The 17,351-nt window shown below is 40.5% G+C and overlaps 1 protein-coding gene across 1 annotated transcript in view; it reads left to right on the forward strand.

Annotated features, from left to right (window-relative positions):
* Window positions 1–17,351, forward strand: part of POU6F2 (POU class 6 homeobox 2) — a 337,454-nt gene that overhangs the window by 264,727 nt on the left and 55,376 nt on the right. Inside the window, exon 5 of the mRNA XM_019539004.1 lies at window positions 2,450–2,596. Within this exon, the coding sequence (XP_019394549.1) occupies window positions 2,450–2,596 (147 nt within the window). The remainder of the gene's footprint in view (window positions 1–2,449; window positions 2,597–17,351) is intronic.

The following is a 17,351-nucleotide window of genomic DNA, read 5'->3' on the forward strand; positions in this document are numbered from 1 at the left end:
TCGTTTCATGAATTGACACTCATTTCATTTTCCTGTCAAATTTCAGATGTACAAATTCTCTGTGCTAGCCTCAGTGTTTTTTATACATGTCTAAGAAATATATACGCCACCTCAACTGCATATTTATGTAGCATCTGCCCATCAAACCATTATGCACATGTTGAGGCCAGAGATTTGGGTTGATCTTTGAGGATAACTCCAAACTAAACCAAGTACAAAGTCTCTCAAAGACTCTCTCTCAACTTACACGGCTGTCCCCCTTATAGTAGCAATCATCTATATTCCACCCCAGGCACCTTTGTCTCTGTATTCTCAGAAGAGGAAACTGCAAATGTGAAAATGCCTTACAAAAATAATTATCCATTATCAAAAGTTATCCATTTTCTGCTCTTAGGTATCTGGGAATGAAGGTGTAAAGCATAAGAGCCAATGAAAACATAACCATATATATGCCTAACCCACTGCAAAAACAAATGAAGGCCTCATACAATATTTTAGAGGGATGTAGCTCATTTTTCCCAGCAGTGGTATTCCAGCTATTAGGGCAATTCATTTTTATGAAGATTCCCATTCTAGATCCCTGTATTTCTAACTGGCACATACTTAAAATGAATGTAGACCATCTAGCTTCTGTAATAAAGGGTTTATTTGAATAAACCTTATGCAACTGTACTTTGGAAAAAAATGAAAGATTCAGACTTGGACTTATCCTCACACTTCGTTTTAATCTATAGTAATGGTAGTTTTTGGTTCCATTGTTTTGCTCACCAAAATAGTTTAGGGATCATCCAGAAGGGCTATTCTTCAGAATCAAGGAAAAAAGAGGGGTGCCAGCCTTCAGCCCTAAGCAAGCTGGGAAGGCCCTGCTTTCTTATTGTCATCTATTCCTAGTTTACTTTCTTCACCAGAAAAATGCACAATACAGCTATGTACTATGTCAGCTCCTTATGTGTCTTATTTTTGGCATTAAGGTAAGTAACACTATCTTCTATCCTGCTGCAGAGTAAATGAACACAGAATGAAACCTCCTTCCTTTATCTTCATATATGGCATCCATGGCCATCGTATCTCAGATATGGCATAAATGACCAGTACCAGACCCTAAGGCTATATCCAGACGAGCACAGCCATGCACTATGTGGTGCTGCAGGCACACAATGCACATTCAGCTGCTCTCCATGCTGCAAGGGAGCAGTGTAGGGAAGAGGAGGGGGAATTGACCCCTGGACATCCAGGGGTCAAAAAACTCACACGGAAAAAAAAGCTAAGCGACATACATGGGGGCAGCATGTGCTGCGGAAAATGGGAGCCTGGCCAGCCAGAGCCACACTCTGGCTGCCAGCAAGACACCACATGCCTGGATCACCACTGCTGCAGCCCTGGAAGGACCCCAGGCCCCCAGGTAAGGCTGCTGGGGCCAGCCCAGGGCTGGACCCAGCCTCCCCTACCCCACCTAGGGTAACCTGCCACACACCAGAAGGCATATGGCACAGGCGTTCCCTGAGGACAACGGCACAAAGTGCACCATTGCTGGTTGTCCCCAGGAAATCAAACGTTCTCTTGTGTGGACTCAGCATAAGAGTCCATAACAATCCCACAGTAGCACACCATAATTTGTATTAAACATGTAAATGCCAGCTATGTTGTTTAAGGCTTCTTATGTGAGATATGACCATCCTGTTAAGGGTTCCATTTGAAAACTGGCCTGTCAGTGAAACTGTTACAATACTCTATATTGTATATTGAGTATGTAGTAATGCACAAGGAAGTGCAGTTTATAGAAAAAGAAATTTACATGAGCTCTGGAATGAGTTATTCACAGGAGCAAAACAATAAGAGCTATTTCAATATGTTTCCCACGGTATTTGTCAATAAATAATTGTGATGATTGTTATTATCAGTTCCAATTAAGTTAATCATAGGTCAAGTTCAAGGCTGTGATTTGTGTTTGTGTTGCTGCATATTCCATCCATGTATAAGCCAATAGGGCTACAGTTTTTTCTGACAATTAGATTCAGAAGTTAAATGCAGGTTGCACTACAGGATCTACTTGCAAAAATATATCTTTTCAATCTAAATGTCTGATCTCATTCCCATTGAAGTCAAAAGCTGAACTTTCATTGACTTCACTTAGAAGCAAGATCAAACTACTTAGACCTCTTATGCAACTAAGGAAGTATTATAAACATAACTCCAAATTTAAAAAACTGCAACTGGGTTCTTCAGCATTAACGTGGAATTTCCCCCATGATACTTAAATATATTAATTGTCAAAGAAACCAATGCATCAGAAATAGAAACCTCTCAAAAGAACTATTTAAACTCTAGTGATAAATTGGAATATTCCACCATGTTAGGACTGTAGCATGTATATATGGTATTCATTTAGCACTTTGTCTGCTCCCATGTTTATCCGTGGTTTTACTGTGATCTTTTCTTTCTTTTTCAGCTGGTTAATAATCCACTAGCAAGTCAAGCAGCAGCGGCAGCAGCAGCAGCAGCCATGGGCTCAATAGCAAGCTCGCAGGCCTTTGGCAATGCACTCTCCAGTCTTCAGGGGGTCACAGGTCAACTAGTCACTAATGCACAAGGACAGGTGAGTAGAAGATGGAGAAAACAGTAAATTCTTGTTGCAGATTGTTCTTCTGATAAAAATGAATTTCCTTTTGCATAATAGTGATTTGCAAATGCACATCATTGGGATAAATAGATAATGATGACCAGCACAGGTAAGAAATAGAAAAATGTAGGGATGCTGGGAAGTAGTTACAATGAAGGATTTCTTTCAAGTAAAAACAAGTTCAGCTTTTCTGTTTCATAATGCAGCTTTTAAAAGAGATGACCATAATGTGATAGTGGTATTTTTAAAGCAATCTGAATATTGTTCCTGATTCTCACTAATTCAAGAACTTCCTAGATTTCACCAAAAATACTAGAAGCATCTCTCCATTTCTAAACAAAGAATTAATAACAAAGAATTGTATTACTACAGTATTACTAAGATGGCTTTTTTTCTACAAACTCTTCTATGGGTCCTTCTATAAATTTGCTATGAAACACTTATAAAATATGATATGTTTGTCAAAAAAATCAACAAAGACAACTTGGGAATGTGGTATCCTTGATTGAGTTCACATAATTGTTTACTCATTTCCCAATTAATAAAATCCAGAATTCTGTACTGGATCTGTCAGTCATTAGTACTAATTTGAGAGGATGTGTTGCTTTTAAAAATCTGGTATCACTCTAAACATGAATAATCCTGTCCTGTCATAGGTTCCCTTTCAGGGAGGTAAGTACCTAACTTTGAGCATGAGAGCAATCCCATTCACCACGTATGCTTACATATTTTTCTGAATCATGGCCATTAACTGGTTCTATTTGTATCAAATACCAGTAATAAAGTTAACGCAACTGTTTGTTTCACCACAGTTGTAATGTCATAGACTTGTTGTAAAAATAGATTAGCATAATTTAAGATTAGCCCTGCTAACTGTGTACCATGTATCCAAAAATAAATGTGCTGTTGGAAGTAATACTGATAAGATGAAACATTCTGGCAGATGCCAGACACTTCTATAGATGTTTGATAGACTAGCACAGCTTTGGACATCAGTGATTATAAAGTTTTAGTCCTACAGCTCTTGACATATAATTCAAAAAAGCACAAATGGTTGTTTCTCCTTCATTCCCCATAATTTTCTACTGCCAAGTTATTTACTGGAGAAGGAAAGGTTATTTTTTTTTATTCTGGTCAATAAAAGAAAAGAGAAAAGGGATCCTCAAACTTTATGGGGATATTTTTTTACATAAAGCATAAACAAATATGCTTCCTGAGCTTTGCTCTCCCCATCCAAGTCCTAGGAAAAAAATGCTGACCTTGTTATATTTACTGGGTGGGTGCAGAATTGTTCCATCACTACCCCGAGGGTTGAACGATGGAGCTTGTCAAAGTGAGGCCTTATCTAATGAATCATCTTATCGCAGGTGCACACCACACATATTAAAGGAGGATTGTATGAACAATGTGCCCTCTACAATAACCTTTCAATGTCTACTTTAACCCTTGTTTCAATCCCTTTTCATCAAAGGATCATTTTATGCAGCCAGCTTTAAATGGAGGCTCTCAAAAGCCTATTAAGATTTCTGGAGGGATGGGGTATTGGAATGGAAGAAAAGTTGGTTATAATGCCTATAACTCATAGTCAGATCAGCTCCATCTGTAAGGCCTGCTTCTGTATATCTCTGCTCCAGAAATGGTACATACTGTCCTCTGAAAAGATACACTTGGCTTCTAAAATGTAAATTGTAAGAACTGAATATATAAAGCCAGGCCAGATTTTCAATAGTTTTTCCTTTCGTGTCCTCCTCAGAAAACAAAAGTGAAACGTGTACATGAACTGTGTATTTAAAGAATTAGTACTGTAAAAATACCAGTGAATGAGGAGGTATAGAGTCAGTTGGGTCAAGGTACTGTTGCTTATTCCACAGATAATATAAAATCCAATAATTCCACAGGTTACAGTGAGAGAAAAAGGAAGGAGAGAAAAAGAGAATCACTCTCTATTGTTGAATAAAATTACAGTTACTATCTACCTTTTAGCTCTTTGAAGCAGCAGTTGTCTTTTTTGTTATGTGTTTATATAGTGCTTGGCATAATCAGGCCTTGATTCATGACTGGAACACCTCAGCACTACAATATTAAAAAAAGTATTTCTATACTAGCCATCTTTATAGTAATCATTATTATCTATAGCACATTTCTAAAGCTATCCACCCACATAACAGTTGTAGCCCATGTAATTAATTTGGATTTGAGAGATTGAGTTTTGGTAAGTGAATATACCTTTTCAAATGATTAATATTCACACAAAGCAGCAAAAAAGTATAGGCCTAATTTGTAAAAAGAAAACTATAATTAGCAGTAGTTTTGGAGTGACCAGCTTAAGACTGCTTATGGGGGAACCTGATTTCCTGAAAGTGATGGAACCCAGACTTTTAAAAACAAGGTCTCCATGAAGAATATTGAGCATGTCATCCAAATTCATTAGTCACATCTGAAAATGTAAGCCTGGGTGTTTGACCACCACATTTGCATATGCAGTCACTGTAACTGCAAGCCCATTTTTTTTTAATGTAGGTCTTTGATGATTATCTGTCTTAATATTTGGTGATCATTTATCTCTTGTGATATTGAAACTATAAGTCTTATCTGAACCTCTAGTCCAAATCTAGGGTAAATTAACTTTTTAACAATATATGACTTGACTTTCTATTCCTAATAGTCTGGGATTTCAAGTCTAAGCAATCCTGTGTTCAAAATGTTCAATGTGACAACGTGATAGCAAATTTGTGTTAATTCCATTTTGGAATTTAAAAATGATGATTGGGGTATGCAAATATTACTATTTGAAAAAAAAGCCAGAGTTTTCAACAACCAAGGTCCCAGTTCCTATCAGCTTTATATTACCTGATATGTTTGTTATAATATAGGCAGGGGACTGTGGTTCAAAATTTTACTTTCACAGACAGGTTGAAAAACAGTTAATGGTCTGGGAGGCATAATCATTTCCTATATTCTATTTGACTAGTGGCAGTCAACCTCTGCTAAGTTCTTTAAGTCTCCTTTATTTGATTAAAACAGATCAAGTGGTTAATATACATGGACATTACTAGTCAACTTAGTGGCTCATTGATTATATCACAGAGCAGGATATGTTAGGTTTGTTTGACAGTTTCTTAGTTTGAAGATAGCTTTTCTCTTCTATTCATGAGGGAGGACTTCTTTCATATGGCTGACTTGGAGCAACAATTAAAAGTTCAGTTTAAGCTCAGTTAACCAGTCCAATGCTCTTGAGGAAAGGAAATATAGCTCTGCAATGTCACCATCAAATTTGTATAGAGGGCAGAGTGTCCATAATTTGATCAGGGTTGCCACATTCTGCAGAACTCCTAATATACCACCTGTGCAACCAGTGACCACAGCAGCCATGTCCAGTTTGGATTCAATTTAGAAACTTCTGTGTTTTTTGTGGAAGGTCAAAACCAGGAGGCTTTATTGTTGAGTTGTAAATTAGATGTTTGTATTGAATGGTGGCTTAATGCCATGCTTTCCTCCAAGCTGCTGCACTGTTGGTATCCTTAAAGGGCTTGAGCACATGTCCACAAAAGTTTCTGAGACACCAAGCTGTAAATCTCTATGGGATGGGGAGGGTCTGGATTGTCATTCATACAGATCACCTCTCTGTATGTAGCTTTATCGTGGCGAATGTCTGGAAGAGTAATATGGGTCAACACCTATAACCACTGAATTAGTGTAGATTTCAGGGTTGCAGTGAGAGCATGCATCGCAGAATTTAACTGGACCATCCACACAATTGGTATGAGTGCTAGCAGCCCAAAGGGGCACAGTACTCAGCCACTGAGAAGACCAGTGCCATAGCAGAGGTGCGGACTCCCATGATGCGGATTCTCACAGTGGCACCTCAGCTAGTTCCAGCAAGTTTTCACATTATGTTCACTCATTCATGAGGACTGCGTTCAATGTGCTAGATACACTAAGGGAAGAAAAGCGAGAGAGTTGGGGGAGGTTAATTTTGTGAGAACACCACACCTCATCCCAAATAAGAGTACTGTTCCATAATACATTCAGCAGAGCTTACACAGGCTGTTCTTAAGTGTGGAGAAATTCATAAAATCTAACCATCTGTACTTAGAGTTTCCTCTACATCACTTCTTTAGGTAAGGTGCTAAATACGTAAGAACATTAAAACTGCCATTTACTGGTCAAACAGTAGGTCCATCTTACTCCTTTCTCACTTGCAGCCACTAGCATTTAAGAGTTAAAGTGTTCTGATTCGGAAGCTGTATCCGTAACTCACATGCTCAATAGTTAATGATGTCCCTTTCCTCCAAGAATGTGTCCAATCCCTTTTGAATCTGGCTAAACTGTCAGCTTCCACAACATCTGCTAGCAATGAGTTGCATAGTTTAATGACACGCTGTGTAAAAAGGAACTTCCTTGTGTTAGTTTTAAACTGACTACCTACTAGTTTCATTTTGTGACCCTTAGTTCTTGTAGTGAGAGAGATAGTAAATAGTAAATACCTATTTACTTTCTCTTTGCTGTTTAGTATTTGTAAACCCTTATAATGTCCCCCCTCAAACATCTTTTTTTCTAAATTGAGTAGACTTCGCATCTTTAGTCTTTCCTCATATGTTAACTCTTTCATACCACTCAGCAGACTTCTCTGTACCTTCTCTGATCTCCCAGCCTGGTTCACGCAAGCTCATGCCAGAGCTTCACCCACACAGTGAACTGTATGAGCTCATCAGCCGATTGGTGTGAGCAATAACTGGAGCCACTACTTTCACTCAACTCCAGAGCCCGGGGAGTGTGTGCAAACACTGCTCATCCCATGTTTTCTCCTGCTGCTGAGTTCAGCAGGGGAGGAAGCAGAAGGTAAGGAGTAGCGGTGACCTCAATATACCACTGCAGTACTCTAAAATACCACTGAAGTCCATGAGAGTAGAGGACCCTCAGTATCTCCCAGGGGGCCTTTGAAGAACTAGATAGAAGGGTAGTCGGATAATTGGATTCTACCTTTCTTAATGAATATATGCTATCATCAAAGATCAGATGTCTACTTGTTCAGTCACAGAATCCCTTTCTATTGGAGGAGAATAAAAGAGGTATTTTTTATTCCATTCTTGCAAGTAACAGAAACAATACAGGTTTTATGTTTTAGTGGTAGGTCTTAATCTTTTGGAAGAAAGGAATACTTATCATAGCTTTTCCACCATTGAAACTCGGTTGATGGTGATGGTTCCTACAGACACTGCCTGCAGTCCATTAATATATACCACCACATTTTGCCCTCCATGACATTTTACTATCTTCCTGACTTCATAGAAGTTGCAAGCTTTCTAAATAAGAATGCAATGGAGATCATGAAGTTTAGCCATTTGTCATAAGTTGAGGGCTTTGTAAGAGGGGGGAAAACACTCGCTTTGTCAATTTCAGTGACTGTAAAATAGGAAAGCAACTAAAGAGTAAGAATGTGGCATGTTAAAAAGTGAATATGGAAAACTTCATGACCTGTCTTGTGCTTGATTAAAAGAGACCTCAGAAAGAACAACAGGTCTTCTCTTTCCTATATCAGTATGAAAATAATGCAAATATTATGGGACTGTATAATACATATTTGAATTGTACAGTGAGTTCAAGAGCTATTGGCAGCAGAATTTAAAAATACCACCTGAACAACTCAGTCTACACTGAACAGGCACCCAACTCCCTGTTCCCTGTCCCTATGTATAAAGAATCTTGGATACATATGTTGGTTTCTCTAGAAAGTAACTCATTATAGAGCATTTCTAATGTGTAATTAGCCTGGGAGACTAAATAGAGAGAGTGGCATTGTTGATCCAATTAGATAATAGGAGTACTTTGGTTCTCATTATTCTGATGAGAGGGCACACATTTACACTTTGAGTTTCTTGATGGTAAATTGTGCTAATGAGGCCTGATGGATTCTCTGCTCCTAACAAGCCTCTCAGCAGTGAGAGTGATTACAATGGAGATAGATTTGATGGGATGCGCTCGCTTCTGTAGTGTCTCAGCTGCTGACACTCTGCGACATAATCAGGTCACAGAGCCGGTCACAGCTATCAGCGAAAGCCATAGCTCTATCCCTCATTATTAAAGTGCATTATTCAGGTCCAGGCCTTCACAATACTGCCAAGGGCCTTTTTTTTCTGGTGAAGCATCAGTTCTCCAATACAAGGGTTAATACAATAAAATACTTCATCAGCTAAAGAACTAGTAAATTAAAGAAATGAAAATAAAGCATTCCTTTTCATATTTGTTCAGGGATCATAATTTAAAAAGCCACTGAATTTGTATCACCATGTACTGAATGGTACAATGTAATATGTCAAGTGTAGTAAAAACAGACTTACAAAATAACATGTGACCCTTTTGTCAATTGGCTTGAAGAATGCTAAAGGTATCCCCCTTCTAAAAGAAAGCTTTCTCGATCCTGGCCCTTTTTATCTGTATACATAGGTGTCATTATTTTCAGAATCCTTTGTAACTTTTGTTTTCCTTGGTGCATTAACACTTACCTTCCACTTACCTGCATTTTCAAGTCTTCTTTCAGATGGCTATCTTGTCTAATTGTGGGATTTATTTAGGCATGTTTTTAGTACAAATACAGATAATATAAGCCACAATATTAAGAGTGCTAAGGCTAAATGCTGCCCTTTATACAAAGCATGCAGAAAGTTGTGTTAAAATATAATAGTTGCAGAAAGATGTATTAAAATATAACTGTCACACTGTCTTTCAATTCTGAGTACTACATGAGTGCCTATAACTCTTAGAGCATGCCCCCCACAAGAAAGTTGTGCCAGATTGATTAACCATGTAATGTTAAACCAAGCTAGTTAAGCTGATGCAAAAGGCTTTTTTCAATTTAAATTTCAATTGATTAGGAACAGGCTTAAGCTGAACTGAACTAAGTCAATCTTAAATTGAACGGGCTGTTTGGTGTTCAATTAACTCAGTTAAAAAACAGTTTATGCTAAACTGATACCATTTTTTGCGCATGGACAAGAACCTAATGACTAATACGTATGCTTTCTTGGTAAACAGTACCCTGCTTCTTCATTTTGTTTATATTTGACAAACAGTTTAATTTTATAGAACACAATATGACCAGCTAATAAGCAGGTATACAAGAAGCCGAGGCACATGCAGTTTTCAGTAGTCTTGGAGCACAGACAGAACTGACATTTTTTGCCCAATCTAGCCACAGAAAGCAGTTTATAACTGTGACCAAACACAAGTGCACGGCTGAAGACAGCTTCAAAAATGGCTGATTGGGTGAAAATCTGACCCCTCATTGCATGAGGTATCAAGTAAAGACATTTCAAAATGTAGCATCTTCTGTAATTTGTGACTGCAGAGCTCCCAGCCTGTCACTGTTTTCAGAATGGGAGCGGGGGGAAAGGGAACGGAGAGAGTTCAGTCTGGGGGGTTTTCAGCTCATCCAGAGGGTCAGGAAGGTGAATTGGAGCCCCCCCTCAGGCAACAAAGAAGGCATATACTGTATAGATAGGTAAACAACATGCAAAGAGTTGTTCCATTAGGTTTTCTTCCTCACAGCTATGCATTGAAGGGCTTTTTGTTAATTACCTCCCTTGTGAATTTGTGTGTTAAAGAAATATTTATTTATTGGGATGAATTTTGCAGAGTGTGTATAATTTTACAGTGATATGTATCCTACCTCATTTTTGCCCCAGTGGTCTCATATTCCCAAGAGCAGATTCCTCGCCTCTTAAAGATGTCACAAAATCAAGAGATGATATGAGAAGCGAGATCATAATTGCCACAAATAGAAGCTGCATAAGGTATTAATTGGTAATGAATTTACATGAAACCCTTTCCATTTATTTATGATACCCAAAAGTTCAGGGAAAGTCAGAGAAATACTGAATTTCAAGTCAAATCAATAAATACCCTTACAGAGGAAAGCAAAGTTCCATATAAAGAAAGAACTCTGAAAACAATGAATGTTAAAGTATCCCTTATTCAGAGATACCTCCAAAATGTCCTTTATTTTGTTTACAACAATTCTTACTTGTTCTACCAGAGCTAAACTTTTGAATTTATGATTTCTGGCCTGAGTCTTTCAGAAAGCTATTTTCATAAGTGTCCAATACCCATTTCCAAATCTGAATTAGGAATCCAGCTATCTTTGGCTTTCAGTGAAAGTTACATATTTAAGTTACTTTGGGAAATTAATCTGAGGGTCTTGAGTCACATAGACACTTCTGCAGATGTTATTCTTGATGTAACATCTCCTATAGTAGAAGATCTAAGAGACAAGGGCAAATGTATATACCTGGCAGTGGGGGCAGAAAGTGGTATGTCTTGTGACAGTCATTAGTTTCTTGAGCAGTTCATTCTACAGTCTTAGATTGGGTCCAAGGAAGTGTCCCATGCAGATAAGATTTACTCTTATTGTGGAGTTCTATTGTGGCAAAAGAGCTCAGTTGTAAGCCACAATTTTCAACCTGGCAGTTTCTGATTTCCTGAGCCAAGGCCAAAATAGCCACATACGTTGAAGATAAACTAAGACCTTGAATTTGTTCTGAAATTTTTTGAGCGTTGTGAGCTCTGATGATTTTGCATAGCCACTCTTGCCAAGAAGATGTTCTGCAGCATTCTATTACAGACCTTTCCTAAGTATTGTCATAACTAAAAGATCGGCAGTAATGCGTAGTTAGGCCCAGGGCCAAAACCATGAGGCCAGAACCAGGAGTCAGGACAGGGTTACAGGCATGGAGCCAATAGCAGGACCAAGTCCAGATGCCACAGACATAGTAACAGGCCAGAGTCAAGGAACCTGGAATCAAGGGGCACCTATACACATGCTGGATGTCTGTTCCAACGTGTGCTGTTCCAATGTGTGCATGTGTCAGAGAAGACTTGATTAATCTGTGTTCCAGCAGCCTCCACATCACATATATTCAGCATCCCCATGCTTTAAAATGGCAGTGGAGGTGCTTTACCTGAAGCTCATAGAACAAGCTTTAGTTAAAGTGCCCCTGACACCATTTTGAAGTGTGGGACATTGAATATATTTGACACTCCAAGAGCCACTCTAAAGCATGCCCCACACACCTTGGAGCATATGTATAGATGCCCAAAAGTCATTAATCACACCAGAGCCAGTAGCTGAGATGTCATATAAGAGTCATATTCAGGATCAAGCCAAATGTCTGAAGCTAAAAATGGATACAAGGAGTACAAAACAAGGAGCAGGGACCAGAGTCAAGACAGGGTGCTTGGATGAGAGCGGCCTATAAACTTACCTGGACACTCATATAATTTTCAAGATTGTGTTTGGAGTGGGATTAGCTTCTTGCCAGCACAGAAGGCACTGATTTGCTGCCAGAGGGATGACTTCTCCCTAGTTGGCTTCCTCACACATCACCGGGGATTCTGGTTTTTCCTGATAAAAAAAAAAATCACAAATTCTCTGCTAAAAAAATCACAAATTCTCTGCTAAAAATCCCCAAATTTGTGATTAAAATTAAAGGCCCCCCACAGTCCCCCTGTCCCTGCTAGTGTCCCTCATTCCCCACCCACAGCCTTGCTGGTGCCCCTTGCAAACCACCCACAGCCCCTGCCCCTCCAGCTGCCAGGGCTACTGACCAGACTGCAGCCCCCTGCCCCTGCTCCCCCCCACTTCAAACTCAGGCAAAGCAGCTCCCTACTGCTGCACATACTCCCAGGGGGCAGAGGGGACACACACCCCCCAGATCTGCACCCAGGGCAGGTGCAGATTGAGGCCCCAGCCAGAAGCAGAACAGGGCTGCAGGTGGCTCACCTGAGGGAGGGGGAAGGCTGGCTCCCTGCTGCCACATACACTCCCAGGGACCGGGGGTACCCGCCCAGATCTGTAGCCAGGGTAGGCACAGGCTGAAGGCTTGAGTTCCCACCCTGCTTCTGTAGCCTGGCAAGCATGACCCAGTGCTGCTGGGGACAGCAGGGCCACACAGGGATTCCTCACTGCTTCTCACCACCACGCTACCCTGACAATGTACTCCCTGCTTGTGCTGGTGCTTTAAGGTGCATAGCCCCATCCCGCTGCCCTCACTGCAGCCCTGCATATAGAAGGCCCATCACCGGGGCAGTAGGGGTACAAGAAATGGTGAGGAGGTTTTTCGTATGGCTCCTCTACTTCCTGATGCACCAGGTCACAGGGGGTAGGGGGCAGGGGCAGGGTGGCAGGGAACAGCAGTGAGAAGAGGGCCTGCTGTTCCCTGCTGCCCTGCTTCCCTCCCCTGTGACCCAGTGCAGCTGGGAACAGTGGGGCCACGTGGGGATCTCCTAGCAGCTGCTTGCCCTGCACTCCCTGGTGATGCCTCCTGAATGCATTGAGCTGCACTGAGGGAAGTGGTGGCAGGTGCAGGAGGCTCCTCACCAGGGCAGTGGGGGAGCAAGGCCATCCCCACGTGGCCCTGCTGTTCCCAGCCATGCCAGACCATGCCTGTGGGGCTGCAAAAGCCCTGTAGGAGGGAAGCAGGGTGGGAGCTCAAGCCCACAGCCTGCCCCACATACTGATCTAGGGGACATGGGTCCCCCATGAGAATGAAAGACATGGAGTGCCCAGCCAGCTGCACATGGACTACAAGCGGCACTATGGGCCCTTAAGGGAAGCCACGCATGGAGCCGCCAAGCCTGGTCAGGCCAATAGTGCCACTGGCAGTCCACCTGCTGCCAGCTGGGCACTCCTCATGATTCACCAACACCTCCACACTCCCTCAACCCCCAGCCAGATTCACCCCCAAACCAGCTCAGCCCCCAGCCAGGTCACACAAACACACACACCCCACCATAAGCCCCACTTACCTAACCTTACAGGCTCCAGAAGGAAAGTGAGCCAGAGGTAAGCCTTGGGACTCAAAGTCTCAGGCCCCACCCGTCACCCTTTCCCTCCCCCTCCTGCCCCTTTTGTAATCAGCTTGTGCAGGCTGGAACTCTGCCCGCCTGCAGAGCTCTTTGCAAAAGCGGAAAATCTGTGGTTTTCTCCATTTTTCCATGGGAAATGGAAAAGATGTATCACTGCACTTCACACACTGATAGCTTCATGATGGAATTATCACCTTGCTGTTGTCCATCCTTGAGGTAGTGAAAATGTGAATGACTAAGGTCAGGTCATTGTCCAGCATGTTAGGAAAAAGTGTCCTAACCAATTAGAGATTACAGAATCTATTACACATGGATGCAGCTCTGTAAGAGATTAACATCACTGAAGAATCCGAGAATACCACTAAACTACAAACTGCAATCTACACTACCAATCAAGCATCTTTAGTTTGAACCAAAGGAGACTATAATGTGGCTGTGAACTTTTCAGAATTATTTCTTTTCTTGCTTGGGTTCAGCTTTAAGTAGTATTCTTCATCAGTGAGTTGATTCCACCCCACCATGATCTATTTTGGTATGTTATATGTGTAGGAGATGAAGGACAGGTAGAGTTGTGCATCATCTTCATACTACATGTCCTTGAGTCCTATGACATATGACCATATCACCTAATAGTAGCCTGTACATATTGAAAAGTATTGAAGAGACAACTAATTTATTCACTGGCTGCATCCTCCAGGAAGGCTGCATGGCCTGTAGAAATCCTAGGGAACAAGTTAGAAATATTAATTATGAGTTATTAGTTTGCATCTTTGGCTATGTTTATATGGATGCTGAAATCACTAAGGATGACACATCAGGGCTAGTTCATGACCATCCCCTATGTCTTCTTGACTACAAAATCCAACTATGTTAACGGAAAAATCTTTCATCACTGAATGCTCCTCATGTAAAAGGAGAATAAAATTGCAGAGACATTTGACTGAATCATACTGTGCAAAGCCAGGGGGCACTAAGTTCTATTTATGTAACATAGCATTCATAATGGTAACCCAGCACCTTGAGAACCCAGTTCTGGACCCCACTGATTTCTGACTGGGCCACCAATACAATGATACTTCTCCAAAAGGAAGGGATTATGGGCTTTTGCCACAGAGCCAGGGAATTCCTCTATATTAATATGTATCTACCAAGAGTTACATAGAAAATTCAAGCAGAAAAAAATTCTAGTCATCACCATAGCCGTATGTTTTGAAGATCATTGGATCAGAACCTGAAAGGGCATGGAAGAGGGACATGTCATGTCCTTGACAGAGTAACATAAATAGTTGTTGTTATCAACAGAGTTTTGTGTGCATGTGTATGCAAATGAAACAGATATCAAAAAGAAAATTTAATTTTAAAATAACTTGGCTAATGTTTTCAAACATATGCAGGTTTTAAAGGGCTTTCTCATTTAAACTTGCTTTTATGCATGAATTAAGTAACTATTACCTCTGGGATAAGCATCTCTTACAAATGATGAATGAATTATTATCAGTAATGGCAAGGATCAGTCTTTTTGTTTAAACGCAACAAAGAAAGCATTAAAGAAAATAACAACGTCCCTTAAGCTATTTCTTCTTTTTATCATACGGTCCCCATCCTCTATTTTTCTATGCCTCATGATGAAGATTCAGTGCAGAGTTTTGCTTAGTCACTCCTCCTACCTAAGAAACAATTCATATATTCTTCCAATTCAGAACCCCTCAGGAGATAATTTAATATCAAGATGCAGTGCACTGAATATCTAAATAAACATTCATTCTACTGTTTGATGCATCAAATTCTATGACATAGCTAACTCTCAAAATAAATTATTTGTTTTAGAGGTTGGATATGTCATATTAGCACCCAACCAGTGGATAAGAAAAGAGAAATAGATCAGAGAGTGATTAGGATATCAGGGAGATAGTTTAGAGAGAGATGAGGGGTACAGGTTATAACGTTAAAAAAAAGCTAGCTTGCAGGAAAGAAATAATACAAATAGGTCATTGCAACCCAAATGAAAAAAAGTTTATTTTAAGTTGATCTGATTCTTATAGGATATATGTGCTAAGCAATGGTATGACATGTTTGATAGGAAGAATAGAGAGGAAGACCCAAAGTGAAGAGAGAAGGGTGATAACAACTGCACATAATATTTAAGTATGAGTACCAGGATGTAGCACCCATTTGGCCCATAGTGTCAGCACTGTCACACACATCCTATCAAATTAAATCTCTTCTTCATTTCATTCTAAATTTCTCTTATTTTGTTCCTCTCTATAGTTTTAATACTTATCTTTAACTTCATTTGATCTTTTCTGCCTGTTTTTTTTAAGTTCCTTCTTTAAATTGCAGAGTAAAATGGTGAGCTAACTGAAATTTCATAGATTTCATAGACATTAGGGCTGGAAGAGACCTCGGAAGATCATCGAGTCCTGCCCCCTGCTGGAGGGGCAGGAAGTCAGCTGGGGTCATAGGATCCCAGCAAAATAAGCATCCAAATTTCTCTTGAAGGCATTCAATTCAGGCCATTCCAGGCCTTGGGAGCTTGGACAGTGAAGAAATTCTTCCTTATGTCCCAGCCTGAAATCGTCTTGCAGGAGTTTATAACTGTTGGACCTTGTCATCCCTTGGGGCGCTCTGGTGAACATTCATTCCCCCAGATCCTGGTGAGCACCCCTGATAAACTCATAGGTAGCCATCAAATCACCCCGAACCTGCGCTTTTCCAGACTAAAGAAATAATGATGAATGGATACCCAGCATCATGATGAAATATATTTCAGTGACAGTCCAAATCTCTTTTTCCTGCACCACTTCCCCTCTCTAGCATTCTCTTCCCCAAGCTTTAGCATCACACATGCATATATGCACACTTACATTGAACCCCCTATCTAGATTTCAGAAACCAAGATCATGGTACCATTCCACTCATCAGGACACAAAGGCAAATGAAGGACAAAACTGGGAGAAATTTGAAACAGCAGGCCACTACTTTACGTTAACAATTGTTGGGATGCTATACATGCATCCAGCTCGCGTGCCAAGCTTCCACCTGGGTACAATGCAGGCTCCCAGCTGATAACTAGTATCTCAGGGTAGACTATCATCAGGCTACAGAAAAACTCAGATAATGTATCAGCCTTCCTCACTTCCCCTCCCTCAAAGAAGTTAGAGGGTGCCAAAGGGAATGTCAGCCTGTGAAAGTTTCAGGCATCCCCTTTTCTTTACAGGCACATCAGCAAAAAATCCAGGCTCTCATTTGCTTCTGGGAACTTTATTTACACCACATGCCAGCCACAAATTGAGCATTAAATGTTTCCTCATCATCCCTCAATATTAGTTTTCAGTACCTCAGTTTGCCTCTGCAATCCTGCACGGCAAGGCAAAAATATACTGAAATGACATCAAGTAGACTAACTATAAGTGCTGAATTATTTACAGGTTAAAAAAGCAGGTACATGTTTAAATAAAGATTTGCTTGTTCCCAGGGATAGATCTAAATATTAATAAGTGGACATGTATGAGGATCTAGATGATGAAAAAGCTTGATGCATTATTTCTTTGCTGCTGGCAATCACCACATGGTTTGGTACAATTGGCTTCTTCTACACAAGGGGACAAAAATTGCAATTCTTATCTGGTCAAGAAAACCATGCTTTATCAGCTGAGCATTAAGAGGAAGATAGCAAAGGTTATGCCCACAGCATGACTCGCCCTGTACTTCTTTAGTCCCTAATTTTTTTTAACACAAATTCTCAGCACCTTCCGAAACTTTGGCCGAGGCAGTCTTCAGTAGTTGAAAGTTCATCTTTTGGCAGATAAACCTAGTAATCTACAGATTGTAGTTCTACATGCACCAGTACTTGAGGTATTTATATTCT

Source organism: Crocodylus porosus, unplaced genomic scaffold, assembly GCF_001723895.1.
Source record: "Crocodylus porosus isolate Cpor-Errol unplaced genomic scaffold, CroPor_comp1, whole genome shotgun sequence".
Classification (NCBI taxonomy): domain Eukaryota; kingdom Metazoa; phylum Chordata; order Crocodylia; family Crocodylidae; genus Crocodylus; species Crocodylus porosus.